The sequence below is a fragment of the Betta splendens genome, chromosome 4, assembly GCF_900634795.4.
Source record: "Betta splendens chromosome 4, fBetSpl5.4, whole genome shotgun sequence".
NCBI lineage: Eukaryota > Metazoa > Chordata > Actinopteri > Anabantiformes > Osphronemidae > Betta > Betta splendens.
Genome location: NC_040884.2, coordinates 1,782,338 through 1,796,731, shown reverse-complemented (window position 1 = coordinate 1,796,731; position 14,394 = coordinate 1,782,338). Strand labels below are relative to the sequence as shown.

The window sequence follows — 14,394 nt, the reverse complement described above, 5'->3', positions numbered from 1 at the left end:
TGATTTTGTCTCTAAATTAAAAAGAAACATTTGACACATTTTGTTAAAGGTTTTTAAGTGATGTTTAATAAAAGCATTACAGACAATGATCAGAGTAAATTGTGCAGTGTATTAAATTATAAGAAATGTTGCTGGTACCCAGTAATCATTGTTTCTCTTTTTATATCTACCTCTGTAATCTATGGACCTTCGTAAGCGTTGTAATTGTAATTTTAACCATCAGCAGGACATTTAAAATCTCATTATAAATTTCCTGGTACTTCATCCTCATTGGCTGATGCTTTGGGCTCGACCCTCATCGGCCTCCCACGATTGGCTGAGCCTCGTCATAGCGCTGTCGAGACGTAGTGTGTCCGGAAGTAAGATCTGTCTTCAAAATAATAGCAAATATTTAAATGAAAGATGGAAATGTCAAGATTTGTTTCGACGTCATTACTTAATTAGCGTATTGCGTTTTTCCACAAGTCCTTTACGGAAATAATCCACTATACAGCCCATTTGTCAAAAAATGAAACCTATTAGCGAAATAGAATTTTAGGTATTAGTTAATATTTTTAATAGTTAGTTTTTCTCATCAAGTGGTTTTGTTTTAATATTTTGTGGGTGAGAATAGATAACACGTTCTTCTGAATAACGTTTTTTTATTTTGAAAGCCTTGACCGGAACAGCCCGTTTTCATGATGGCTGACTTGTTTGTGGACTGAGCTCCGACCCGTTTGAAATCCTGGGGCGAGAGGCTGCGTCCCTGCAGTCCAACCCAAACATGGCGGGTCGTGAAACGTCCGTGACGGGTTTATGGTCCGGGTCCAGGAGCACGGCCGTGTCCCCGCCGTTAATGTTCGCGGTGCCCTCGTCCGAGCAACAGAAGCCGCAGAAGAGGCGGAGGACCTTCTGCCTGACCGGCGCGAAGTCCCGCGGCGTCTCCGTCGAGCGGCGGCGGGAGCGGCGGGAGCGGCGGGAGCAGCGGCCCAACAACAACAACAACGTGCCGTTCACCATCCACTGCCAGCTCGGGAAGGAGCTCAAACACATCTGCAGCAAGTGTCACGGAGCCGACCCGCTGGACGGTGAGAGGACCCGGTTCGGTTCGGTTCGGTTTATTACGGTGACTGGCTGTCGCTGGGGACCCGGCACCGGCACCGGGAGCTGAACCCAGATCAGCGCCGCTGACCCCGTGTTCTTTATGAAATCAGCCTGTTATTGATTGATTGCATAAAATGTGATATCATTATTTTAGGTGCGATTTACAGATAAATATACATTAGCATTAATAGGAATGAATAAAGGCTTCACACCAAATTCTAGTGCTTTTATTGAATTCACTGTCCTTTAGTCTTAGAAGACTCACTTGTCCTGGGACACTGGAGTCAAGAGAAATCGAGCCTTCAGCTTTATTTGTGATGGTCTGAATCAGGTACAGTAATTGTACCTGTAATAAAAATAAGTAATAACAGCGTCCCCTCCAGTACCACGTCTACGGGTCACTCAGTGCAGGTTGATGAGCGGCTTCGTTCCAGCCTCTGCAGCTGCAGCTCACTTTATAATTCCTTTATCATAAAATAGATTTGCATCAGCTGGAAATGCAGATGTGTCATATTTGCGACGTTTGCAGCTCAGTGTGTATGTACTGGTAAAAATATCTATTAACTATAATCTGCTTCGCTTTGTTTAACCAAGGATCAATGCAGTGTAGCTCGAGATTGATGCCCTGATTTTGCTGCTTTGTCAATGCTAAAGATGTTTCTGAGGCCACTTTGGTTATTGTTAAATTGATCAACTTCCTATAATCCATTTAAATGAAAAGTATGAATCAGCTGGTAGAACCTCCATTAGTCAACTCATTGAATGAGTGCTTCCACAGCAGCGGTGGTGTCATCATCTGTTGTTGTTGTTGTTGTTGTTGTTGTTGTTGTTGTTGTTGTTGTTGTTGTTTGGGCTTCTTCCAGTTGTTGTTCCTGTTGTTGAGTGACTCAGTCTTTGGAAATCAGACCCAGGGTCAGACTGAAAGAATGTCTCCCTGCAGTGTGACTCGGGGGTTTCAGCCAGCAGCGATGGGCCAAAGCTGGTCTCTACCTGCTACAGGCTCAAAGCTGCAACACGAAGCTGCTCGGCAGATTATTAGGACAGTAAACAACCTCTGAATTGTAGTAAAGTGTCAAGTGAATACAAAGTTTTCTCTCTGTGTGCGTGCGTGCGTGCGTGCGTGCGTGTGGGGAAAGTTTCTGTTTAACATCAGTGTGACACTCCGCTCAACCCCAGGCTGGTGTTGGGATGTAGCGTCTGGACCTGGTGGTGGAGGCAGCTTCTTACTGGTTTACAGTCAGCTTGAGTTTTACCCACCCTGTAAATGTTTGTAGCACAAACGTGTAACAGATAAAAAGAAAGAGAACTTTCTTAAATGCATTCAATCAAATGTTTGTAAACCTTGAAACTAGACTCATAAAGTCTAAAGTGACAGTTTAATTATTCAGTATGCTTCAGTATTTCAGTTCTGGTGGTGCCTGTTTAGATGCAGCTCTCTGATTAGTGTTTGCACTTGTTCTTCACGTCTGAGCGTCTCCAGTGTTTTGTGTGGTTGTGTGTTGCTGCTGTTCACGTCCGCTGGCCTGTGTGTGTGCACGCGCTGCTGCCAGCTGAACCCTCGCTGCTGGCTCCGTCTCCAGGCCTTGCTCTGCAGACCTCCCCCTGCTGCTCAGCACCATGTTGTGTGTAGTGGGGAGGATGCCATCTCAAGAAGAACGCTGGAGCGTGCCGTGCAGGCGCGTGGTGCCGTCCGTCGGCCCGTTCTGGACCGCTCCGGGGAGCTTGACCTCAGCCAGGCCTCTTCGCCTCGTTACGTCAAGTCTCTGCCGACAGTCTAACTGTGATTGAGAGCGATCTGAATAAGGTTGTCCTGACTTGATTGTGCCCAGCAGCCCTGTAGCGGAGTCTGTCCCCTGACATTTGAATTTTCATCATGCTGATTTACTGCAGTAAATATGTCCTATAATGAAACCTAAACTACGCAGCTGGCCTGACAGTGCTTCATCTGGATGCTATCAAGCTGTATTTCACGTTTTCTTTAACTTCATGTGAGAATTGCGATGTTTTCAGGTTAGGGTGTGACGGCAGAAGGGAACCTCTGGCTCCAGTAGCTTCTACTGCTTGTTTTCATTACTATTGCTTCATTCTTTTTCTGGCTGCGGGTGAACAGATGTGAAAATCTCCTCTCGTAAGTGCTGTTGACCTTATGGTCACGACCTTCCTGATGTCCTTCTGTTTTGCAGCTGAGGAAGTGGAGAGGTTGGCAGCGATGCGCTCCGACTCGCTGGTGCCCGGCACACACACGCCCCCCATCCGCCGGCGGAGCAAGTTCGCCACCTTGGGGCGTCTGTTCAAACCCTGGAAATGGAGGAAGAAGAAGAGTGACAAGTTCAAGCAGACCTCTGCCGGTGAGAGCACAGATCCTCACGCACAACGCCTCCATTGGCGCCCGCTGCCGTCTCACTGTGGACACAGCAGCATTGATCACACAGACCTGTGCTGCTGACCTCCAGTTATGGTTGTGTAGGATCAGGAAAGCAAACCAGGTGAAATCAGGTGAGAGAGGAGCCAGCAGGTGAAATCATTATAATCATTTCTTACTCCCAACGCTGCAGTTGTAAGAACTGATGCTGAATGAACCTCATTACACCCGTCAGACGCGCAAACATCACACGTGGGCGAGACGATAATATGGAATCGGCTGTAGACTCTGATTGTTGTTGTCTCTTCAACAGTGAATGGATGAGGTGTTTCTACTGAGCATGTTGGCGCATATGTCTGCTTCAGAGCGGCAGGAAGTCTGAGGATGAGAAGTGGCTGTGAAACAGCAGATCTCTGGTTCTGCTGTCGTTTCTCAGCTGGCCGACTCTCTGAGCCAAGCTGTTCTCCCAGCTGTCACAGTTGGACTCGTTTATTTATTTGCTTGCTGAAACCTGCCTCTTCTCTGAATAACAGGTTACATCTTATCTTCACAGCAGGGCTATGTACACAGGAAGCTGATGATGTGACCACCATTCAGACAAAATGCACTAAATAATGTTGATACATGTTTTCAGGCGCTACCAAATGCGATTAACTGTCTTTAAGTCTGAATGTATTATTCTGCTAATTTCAGATACGGTAAAATCACATTATCCAGTTATTGAAATAAAAAGTAGGAAACTTTAAAACCTTCCAGTTTTATTATAGCGCCATCCTAGGAATATTTCAATTTTTTAATAATTGGGTGAAATATTAGTTAGTGTACAAACTTCTCTGGCCACGTTACTTGTATCACACTTCATTTGGGTTTAATGTACAATTTTATTGTGAAACTACAAGGTTTATTCTGTTGAATCTAGGTTTTGTAGTTGTCAGATTTACTGCGAAGCATTAGTGATGCGTGTTTGCTTCATCACCGGGAGGGTTTGTCTTCACACGTAACCTGTGAGGTCACAGTTCTTCACATGTGCGACCTGATCCTCAGTATGACGATGTTTCCTGCCGGCGGTCAGACAGGAGTGCTGTTCTTCCCACTGCCTCCTACTGGTCCCTCATTGTTTCCTCTGTGTTAACCCCGGTTCTGATCGTCATCATCTTGTTCTGTTGTGGATGATATCTACACAGCCTGATTTCACTTTATTTAGTGAAAAACTCCAACCGCAAAATGAAACCCTGCAGTATGAGGCTCAGCATTAAACCCAACGATTGGCATCATTATACTGAGCCGAGGTAGAGGAGTAGAAGCCTGATGCTTTGCTCTGGGCAGTAAGCTGTTTTTTGTTTTGACCTCATGTCTCTCTTTTCTTTTCTCTTTCTCACCTCTTCCTCCTTTTCCTCAGTGTTGGAGAGGAAAATGTCCACCCGCCAGAGCAGAGAGGAGCTCATCAAGAAAGGCGTGTTGAAGGAGATTTATGAGAAAGGTGAGTCACAGACCAGCCTGGCATTAATGTGGTCATCAACATGTTGTCCTATATACATACTATAAAATATCTAAGAACATCTGATGGGGTGTTAACTGGGCTGCAATCTGATTATTGTTATTATTGCTGATGTGGAATATGTCAGTGTTTGACATTTTTATATGATTAGTTGCTTTATTAATGGATTTGTTTTTATGCCGGGTCTGCGTCAGCGCTTCCAATCACAACGAAGCAGCAGCACTTGTCTCTGGTTTGCCTCTCTTCTATTGCTGTCTTGGTTCTTCCTCCCTCTCCTCCATAGACGGAACATCTCCAGCCATACGAGAGGAGGTGAAGATGGAAAACGGGCGTTCACCTGTGCCAGAGCCTGAAGGCAGCGAGCAGATGGAGGGCGCGGCTGCCGCTGTAGGTAGGCAGCAGCGCCGCTCACTGTTGTTTCCCTCTGCACGCCGTGTCTCCTCTGATGCTTTTACTGGTTTTAATCCTCAGGTGCCGTGGAGTTTCAGATGCCCAGTGATGGCGCATGTTCACACGACCACACACAGATAACCACTCAGGCTCCGCTCACAAGGAAGTCCACTGTGTATCTGTCGGACGGCGCTGAATCAGCTCTCTCCAGACCTCCAACGTTACACAAACAACCTCCTGCGCTCCCACCCAAGCCCTTCAGCAGACTGCCCAACCACGTGACAGGTGCGTCGTTCGTCTTCTGTCACGTTCCTGGCTCCTTACGGGCATTAACTGTTCATGCCTTCGCCTTCAACTGTGCTTGTGCTTGTGCTGCAGACGATGGCCCAGTGAAGCTGCCATGTATGTCGGGGAAGTTATCTCCTCCTCTACCTCCAAAGAAGCTCATGATCTCCATACCTGCAGGGAACGTGGAACCCTCGTCGCTCACCTTTCAGAAGTGCCCCGCGCCTTCCAGCCATGCTCCGATGGGAGGGCACCCCCTGCAGTACGGGACGCTGCCGGCCCCCCTCCACCCGCCCAGCAGAATAATAGAGGAACTCAACAAGACGCTGGCCCTCACCATGCAGAGGTTTGAGAGGTGAGCATCACTCTGACTGCTACATCAGAATAACTCCTGGCTCGTCTGTGGAATAAATTTCAGCAAATTCACACTTGCTGAGTTGCTGAGTGACCTCCTCTGACCTTTGCCCTTTCTCCAACCTGCAGCTCTATGATGCATGGTGTTCCCACCGTGATGATCGAGTGTGATGACGACAAAGAGAACCTCCCCAATGAGGCAGACTATGAGGACCTGCCGAGTATGTACAAGGAGGAGGAGGAAGATGAGGACGAAGAAGAGGAGGAGGAGGAGGATGAGGCACTGTTTACAAGTAGGTGTCTCTCTAGTTCCTCTAAGCTGTTTAAACTGAGTAGGAAGCACTTTCCCAACTTCACCATTTGATGTCATCACTCTGAAACACGACTGAACAGAAACGATCCTCCTGTTGCTGTTAAGAATTAAGTGGATGTTCTAGTTATTGCATGTATGAGCATATGGAACCTCTGCATCAGCACAGACGTCCCCGTGGCGTGCTGCATTTAGAGCAGCAATTTGGTCAGACACAGCACAAATATCTGACCTGGTGATACTGTTGGTGTCCACCTGCTAATACCTCTAGTCATTTTATTAACAATTATCACCAGAAAGAAACAAGAGGATTCTATGATCTCCTCAGAATGAAGACTAAATTAAAAATAACCAAATTTGCAAAAGGTTTTTTGGATTTTTTTCATTTTTTTAAGAGCTCGTCAACATCTGAAACTGCACAACAAGATGGGTGAATGTCCCTGTAACTGTCTCATGGTTTGTAGGCACACTGGCCATGAAGGTTCTACGAAAAGACTCTCTGGCCATCAAGCTGAGTAATCGTCCATCGAAAAGGGAGCTGGAGGAGAAGAATATCCTGCCGCTTCAGTCGGACCAGGAGAGACTGGAGTCTCGACAGCAAACGGCCACCAAACTCACCAGGTGAGCTGGAGTTGTTAGAGCACATGATTAATCCCTGTGGTGTGTGATAGACGTGACCTCAACATATAGGGCAGGGAGGGATTTCAAGAATTCAGACTGTGGAAAGCAGAGAAGACAGTGTGAGGACCATCAGGATGGCCCAAAGACGCAACACGACTACAGTCGTTCCTGCCGGTCAAGGGTCGGTGCATTCGGTTCTCTAGAACATCACCGGAGGAGCTGGCACTTGTTATACATTCAAGCTAAAACATGCTAAGCTTCCCCTCAATGCACTTGAATCTTTTACTTAACAAACACTGTAAATTCACAATGCATAATGTACATAAAAGACTTTTAGCACAGTGAGGTTGTTAGCCTGACCACAAGATGGATGATCGTCTCAAAGCACACAAACATTTAAAACGTATAAAAATAAGTTTCTTAAAATAGAGGTTTTCTTTCTTTTCAGGCGATTGAGTCAAAGGCCAACGGCAGAGGAGCTGGAACAGAGGAACATACTCAAACGTGAGTCGCTTTACACATTATAAGAAGGAAAACCAAACACTAATCCACAGTCTCTGGGTGTGTTGAAGCTGTTTTCCTGTTGTTCCTTTCAGCTCGAAATGATCTGGAGGAGCAGGAGGAGAAGCGGGAGATCAAGAGGCATTTGTCCAGAAAGGTAAGATGGAGGAGAGACTGACGGTCTTTGATCAAAGGACATGATGCTATAATATGAACACGGTTGCCATGGGGACAAAACTGCCACCATTGGGATTAGATGATATTATTATCTGTTACATCATCATCATCATCATCTTGTTCTCAGTATCAGGACTGAATGGTAGAGAACAGCTGCCTCAGTAATGACAATATGTGACTATACAATACAATATGAGCTGATGGATGAGCCGAATAAACCCATTCAGTTACTCCTGAGAAAAGCTGCTTATATGTCTGTCAGCATCATCTATTTTTATACACACTGAATTTAAAAGAAGCAAATGTTAACATGTCTCTTGGCTCTGAGAGTTTAACACAACTGGCCATTTGTCTCCTTCTTCCACTTTGCTTATTATTAATACACAAGAAAGAAATGAGGAAGGTAATGTTATACTCATAATATTTTGACATATTGATAAACAATATTGCAAAACCCCATTTTTCCTACAAGATTTGAACCAGCTATTTTCCAGTCACATCCAATATTGGGTTCTTTACTGCACAGATTGTCCTCAGCATCCATGTTGCAAGGCACTGAGTATGTCATGTTGCATTCTCTTCCACGCTGCAGCTCAGCCAGAGGCCGACAGTGGAGGAGCTGAGGGAGGCGAAAATCCTCATCCGCTTCAGTGACTATGTGGAAGTCGCCGAGGCTCAGGACTATGACAGGAGAGCAGACAAGCCCTGGACGAGGCTAACGGCTGCTGATAAGGTTGGCTCCAAGCACAACAACAACAAAAGTCAAGAAGTCTGTACGCGTATCTGAATGTGTGTTTGTGTAATACTCAGGCGGCCATAAGAAAGGAGTTAAATGAGTTTAAAAGCACAGAGATGGAGGTACATGAGTCAAGCCGTCATCTGACGAGGTGAGTTAAAGTCAAAGGTGCAACAAGCTTAAAATCATTACACATCACAGAATGAATAGTGATAGAAAAATAAATGATCCAATAAGACAACTAGAAAAAAAATAGATGAACTAATAATTTTGGCTTTGAGGTTGATGCCAGAGTGATGTTGAATAAAAGGCTTTACACCCAGTCACAGTTAGTGAACTGTTACGCTGTTGTTGAAGCTCTGGAGGAGGCAGACCTGGTGTTTGGGTTAGTGCTGTTGCCATGGTCACCCAAGCAAATATAAGCACTGTCATCCAGAAATACAAACAACCAATTGAAAGAGATTAGCCGCTTAGGTGTAATTAGAGTCTTAGCGCTGACAGATGCAACATTTCCCACTCAGCAAAAGCAGACTGGAGCCAGACTGGGCAGCGCTGGCATCCACTGAGTTCAGGTCGGCATTAAGGCTGAAGTGAAGACTCTGACCTGTGGGTGGTGCTAGATGAAAAGTAAAGGCCCGTTTTCTCTGTGCAGGTTTCATCGGCCATAACGTGGACCTCCGCACTGATCTACCCTCCCCAGAAGCCTGGAGCACCGTGACCGCTACGTGCGGCCCTGATCCTGCTGACTACAGACGCCTGACTGGACTGAACACGTATGACTTTGAGCCATTACAGGAAACGGGAGCAACAAGGTTTTAAACAGATGGGGCTCTCAACTGGTGTCTCCACTCTGGAGATTTTACAGACTTCTTGATATTCAAAAGCTTTTATTGTCATTTTTGAATGATAAAAGGTGATGAAATGTTTACTTTGCTGCACTTTTGTTTTTTCGAACAAAGCCACAGAAAGTCGCAGAATCTGTGCCAACAATCAAGGATGGGAACAGTGCGAGGTGAAGACGGGACTTCCCTTTATTTATTTTTTCCAGGGATTGTTTTCTTGCCTTTTACTATGTTCTGAAGTCTCATTTTTCATTTTGACTTAGTGTTACCTAAGAAGTGAGCTTGTGTTGGCGCACTTCTACTCCACTGATTGAAATCTCTCTAGTCATTCATCTGATTCTGTCAGAAGATAAACACTTACAGCAGCTTATGCTGTGACCGGCAGCTGATAATGAAGCCAAAAGTATCCTAAATCTTGTTCAGAGTCCCAAGGTGTTTACTACCAACTCAGTAACAGTCAAAGTGTAGATCTCCTAATGCAGTCGCATCAATCACCCAAGCAATAATATCAGCTTTCATTTGTTAATCTGCTCTTAGGCTGCATTCAAGAGCTCAATCACAATCCAGATTTCAGAATCAAACCAAAGCAACTTGACCTGCTGAGGATGTTGTGACTTTGAATGCATCCAGATTGACAGCTCATGAGAGTTCAGTAACTGTGTCTCTGTGCCTACAGTATTGTTTACAGGGATTTACACATTTTACAGATTATTGGTACACCGTAAAATGTTGCAGAACTCTCCCCATGGATATTTTGCATTTCATCTTATTGTACAAATTCAAAGTTTACTGCCTGTTTTTTTTTCATAATTGCTCCATAAAGTTTTATCCATATTAGGAGGTGTGCGCAAGCACAGAGTCAGTTAAATTACTGCCGCTTGTCCGTTAAAAATGTATGAGGGAAAAAATAATACTCATACTTTTGTAAAGCAGACAAACTGCATGTGAGTGTTAATTTATTGTCTTCTATAATGTATACAGTTTCTTAAAGAAGGAAACTTATTAAAATTAATACATTTATGATCTCTCGTCCTTTTCCGGCTGGTTTTGTGCCAGCATTCACACCTTACAGTACGTGCTTCTGTGGTCGACTGCCTCCAGTGTTCATGCAGTGTAGTGAAGCCTGGAAAGTGGCCCCCACTAAGAGGTTCTGCTTATACAGAGACTGATCTCTGTATGTGTGTGTCCTGGGAGAACATCTCCCTTCTGTTCACGTGACTACAGAGTGTGCATCGGGGTGCCGCAGTATTTATGCCACAAGTCAATGGCTTTAGTCACGATGGCGTCTGTGTTTTCCTGTGGTATCTGGAAGGAAAAGTTGTGTCCATGTTACTAAATGTCAGCGACAAAGACACAGTTAATTCTCGAGATTGTTGAATAACTTACACTGCACAAAAACTTGACCACGCATTCAGGCCGACTGATGCCCATCAACATGATCTTGTAGCTTAGTAGAATCTCCAGAGCAACAAACACCAGAATCTTACAGGAGCCACTTATCACCTTGTCCCACACCCTGAAGAAAATGACAGGGCTCAATTCTATGACTGGTCAGTGACATTAATGTTCAGATCTTAGCCTGACGACTAAAGGTTCCAGCTGACCACCTTTCTCCTCTAGGTTGGTTTTACTGCACACACAGATACATTGTGTGGTTTATTAGCTACACAACATTTGTGTAATAAATCAGCTTTAACTTGGAATCTGTTGAACCTGCCTCAGAAGAACTGATTCACCTTACATTCTGACAGCTGCAGCTTTGTATCCTATTAATCTGTATCATATTACTGGTCTGTACTAAATCATCAAATAGGACTGTTTTATAACACTTTGTTTTAGCCAAATGTTTAGAAACCGCTACATGTTTTACTCAAACAGCAGCTGCCTCCACACTCAAACTACCAACACATTCATTACTGTTCCACTGAATGCATCATGCTCCACATCGACATTCCCCTTAGGAAATCAAGTATGTCACTGAACACTTAAAAATCATGCCCTTTAGAATGTAAATCAGTATTTAAAGCACGGGCTCAGTGCTGAACATGCCTTCAGGCTTATGGTTTGTGGGAGGCAGTTCATTGCTTCTTAGAAGCTGGACATTGTTTACTATGTTTACACAGAAGAAAACTTAGGTTATTTCAAACAACGTATCTGGTAGAAAGATAATTCTAAACATTTTAGACTAAAAATTCTGTCTATAAGTAGTAGATTACCAAAGTGAGTTACAGTACTGTGGTGAAGAATGGACTGACCTCTGCAGGCTGCATTCAGGCAGGCAGCCAGCGAAGCAGCGTCTGAACCAGAGGCTATAGGGCAGCTGAGTCAGGGCTCCAATGCTCTTCAGATGGTTCAGCAGCCGAGGTTCCTCCTGACACAGAAAATGCTCCAGGCTCTTTGGCTATAGCAGAGGACAGACAACACCACGTCTTAATTCATACTGAAAAATGTGTGAACCCCCAAGTCATGAGAAGGCCATCACATCAACTGTAAACACAAGCTTTGTATCTTTGTCTTCTCAGTGTCATGACATGTTCAAATCAAAATCAAGTCATAAAAATATTTATTTAAAATGGCCCTGATTTGCCTTTATATTGCATTCAAATTACTTTTCTTCTTTGAAGTCTACAAAAGCAGCAACATCGTGTTTTTAAATTTCAGTCAGTTTAATTTGAGTTAAGTCTTACCAGATGAGGTATTGAGTCTCCAAACTTTGTGTGGAACTGATTGACAAAACACTTGATCAGCCAGTAGCAGTCGACAGGATCGTCTACAATCTCCTCCATGGCCCGACCGATGGGGAGAAAGTCATCATTTTCTTCATCCTGTACCAATAATACATAGTTTTATATACAGGTTAAAGTATTTTTATATATTTTATATACAGGTTAAAGTATTTTTTATATAAAAACAAGCAAACGAATTAAAGATTTTTATCAGCTGTGGGAGAACCAGTCATTCCCCATGGATGCTCAATGTTTCTGTAACTAATCTCATATCTGTTAGCTGCTTAAACACAGAGTCTCATTTGATAGTAATACTAACCAGACAATGCTCAGTCATGTTATCATTTTATTATTAGCTCCTAAAAACGATGTATCTGCTCTCAGGCTCGGGCTGAAATGCTCACAGATGCATTTAATGAGATAAAACCAGTAAAAAAATAAAACAGCAGCCATTAGCCATTTTTAGAAGATGGTTACACTACCTTTAAGGCTCATGCATTATGTTAAAAGCACTGATGTAGACATTTGACCATAGAATGGCTGATAAAATAGGCTTTATAACACAAACTATTTTTATGGCAGAATGGAAGATTTTTGACAAACAAAAGCAAAACCAGATTGAAACTGTTATTGCTGCTACTGAAAGTTCACCCATTATCATTTGAGTGCTCCATCTTACTGGGGGTAAGGTCTCAGAGCACCGTGGGAGCATCTGGCTCTCCAGCTGAAACATGCGCAGGTAGATGTGGGTGGAAGGCGTGGAAGGGTTGATGTATCTCATCACCTCCAGAGCATCCAGGATGTCCTGGTACTGCTCCTTCCTGTAGCCTCCAACTAAAGCATGAGAGTCACTATGGGGAGGTAAGATGCCTGCAGGAACATTAAATCAAGTCATACTTACAAGGGACAATAACAAGGATGGTTTTCAGTAAACATGAGTAATAAACAGATTCCTGTTAAATACATTTATTTATTTCTGAGAAGAGAATTCTACAAGTAATTTTTAAATATTTAAAATGAATATTGATATAACACAGAAAAGCAACTCTGTATGCAGAGTCTGAAATGTATAATACTAGTGTTCTCTATATAAAACTCTGTAAAATCAGAAGATCATTTTGATCGTATATTCCCTGTACTGTAGTAAGACAACAATGACTACACACACATAGCTAAGTATAGTCAGTAAATAACCCCTCTGAGTAGCTGTAGCGGTCATGATGATGATGATGATGATGATGATGATGATGATGATAAGGCGTTTGTCTTACCCAACAGCACCTTCCACACATGGATTCGATACATGGATGGAAGAGGGAACCTCTGACTGAAGGTGCTCAGCTTCTCCAAATCTATTAGAAATGAAAACTGTAGGTGTTGTGAAACTGCAAACTGTCAATAGCAGCATTTGAATGGGTATGATGTCTGATGAGAACGTAGAAGGCTTGTGGCATTGCTGCGCAGTGAAAAAACAGGCCAACTAATCATCATTCATTATGAAACTGAAATGAGCTTGGCAGAAATGTATGCTGACCAACAAACCAGCCCACTTTAAACTAAACGGCGGTACATCGGGTTGGTCGTTACTCACCGAGAGGATTGTCCTTGAGCAGTATTTCCAGAGACTTCTTCTCCTCCACTCCTCTGAAGCCCACTTTCTCATAATACGCCGAGCGGAAGTTTCTCTGGGGGTCGTCAGCCATGACGTGACCCGGGCGGTGAAACCTGGCAGCAACGTTCAGTTTGAAGCTTTACACCCTGCATTCACATGTAGCTGCTCAGAAACGTGAACTTTTTTGTGCGACGCCTGCGATAAAACGCAACGTTTTAAGCAGTTTAACTACTGTAACACCCATTAACGTCTCGTATATATACAGAAGGGAAATATTAAAACCCGAGATCGTGTTAATCTTCCTACCTGGGTAGCTTCTAGCTAAGTATTAGTTACCTGCAACATTACTTCTGCTAACGTTTGATATCTAGCGTTTATTTATGTCCTGACACCAACAAACTAACAGCGTAGCTTCATTTGTGACATCTGCCCAGACTCCACTGAAACACCACTAATGGTTCAAGCCCAGACAGGACTTAACGGCGCATCTGCTACATGCTAGCTACTAGCTACCAACCTTGTTACGGAAACACTTCCGGGTGAAACTACCAAAATCAAGTTTGCGGCTAACAGCTAAAACAAGACGTTACTACTGCAACGTAAACGACGCCAAGTACCGGAAGTTCTGCGAAACTCTGTTTTATATGCGTACAAGCTGCTTTTCACGGCACATGTATTTGTTGCAACAGTTTGCATTTTAACAGTCAGTGTAAATTATTGTGATTAATGGTGATTTATAAACTAGGAAGTAATAAAAAAAATATATTACCAATTTTAAGAATATTTTAAAATTTGTCCTGCACATTAAAATGTTGCTCACGCATATGCAGATGAATAAAATAATATAATACATATACAGTACCCATGCTATTATAACTATAAAAGGAGTCATTATAG

At 43.6% G+C, this 14,394-nt stretch overlaps 2 protein-coding genes across 11 annotated transcripts; one reads left to right on the top strand and one right to left on the bottom strand.

The window, feature by feature from the left end:
• The first annotated feature begins 673 nt into the window (after nt 1-673).
• Nucleotides 674-10,188, top strand: phactr1 (phosphatase and actin regulator 1). 3 transcript variants are annotated; one of them, XM_029149079.3, is made up of 13 exons: nt 676-1,067; nt 3,267-3,431; nt 4,845-4,925; nt 5,227-5,334; nt 5,415-5,618; nt 5,799-5,973; nt 6,102-6,265; nt 6,747-6,903; nt 7,352-7,407; nt 7,500-7,561; nt 8,174-8,314; nt 8,392-8,468; nt 8,970-10,188. In XM_029149079.3, the coding sequence occupies exons 1-13, from the start codon at nt 764-766 to the stop codon at nt 8,983-8,985; spliced, it is 1,710 nt and encodes a 569-aa protein (XP_029004912.1). In that variant the 5' UTR covers nt 676-763; the 3' UTR covers nt 8,986-10,188. The 3 variants fall into 3 exon arrangements, with proteins under 3 accessions (XP_029004909.1, XP_029004912.1, XP_029004910.1); XM_029149077.3 differs by having other exon boundaries at nt 679-1,067; nt 5,712-5,973; XM_029149076.3 differs by having other exon boundaries at nt 674-1,067; nt 5,415-5,973.
• tbc1d7 (TBC1 domain family, member 7) lies at nt 10,099-14,117 on the bottom strand. 8 transcript variants are annotated; one of them, XM_029149095.3, is made up of 8 exons: nt 14,015-14,117; nt 13,477-13,610; nt 13,157-13,237; nt 12,565-12,755; nt 11,847-11,990; nt 11,415-11,560; nt 10,546-10,675; nt 10,099-10,464 (listed from the first exon to the last, which is right to left on the bottom strand). In XM_029149095.3, exons 2-8 carry the CDS (start codon nt 13,586-13,588, stop codon nt 10,378-10,380), a joined length of 891 nt encoding a protein of 296 aa, XP_029004928.1. In that variant the 5' UTR covers nt 13,589-13,610; nt 14,015-14,117; the 3' UTR covers nt 10,099-10,377. The 8 variants fall into 8 exon arrangements, with proteins under 8 accessions (XP_029004928.1, XP_029004926.1, XP_029004920.1 ...); XM_029149093.3 differs by having other exon boundaries at nt 13,477-13,643; nt 14,015-14,031; XM_029149087.2 differs by lacking the exon at nt 14,015-14,117 and adding an exon at nt 13,804-14,008 and having other exon boundaries at nt 13,477-13,692.
• Between the last annotated feature and the right edge of the window lie 277 nt (nt 14,118-14,394).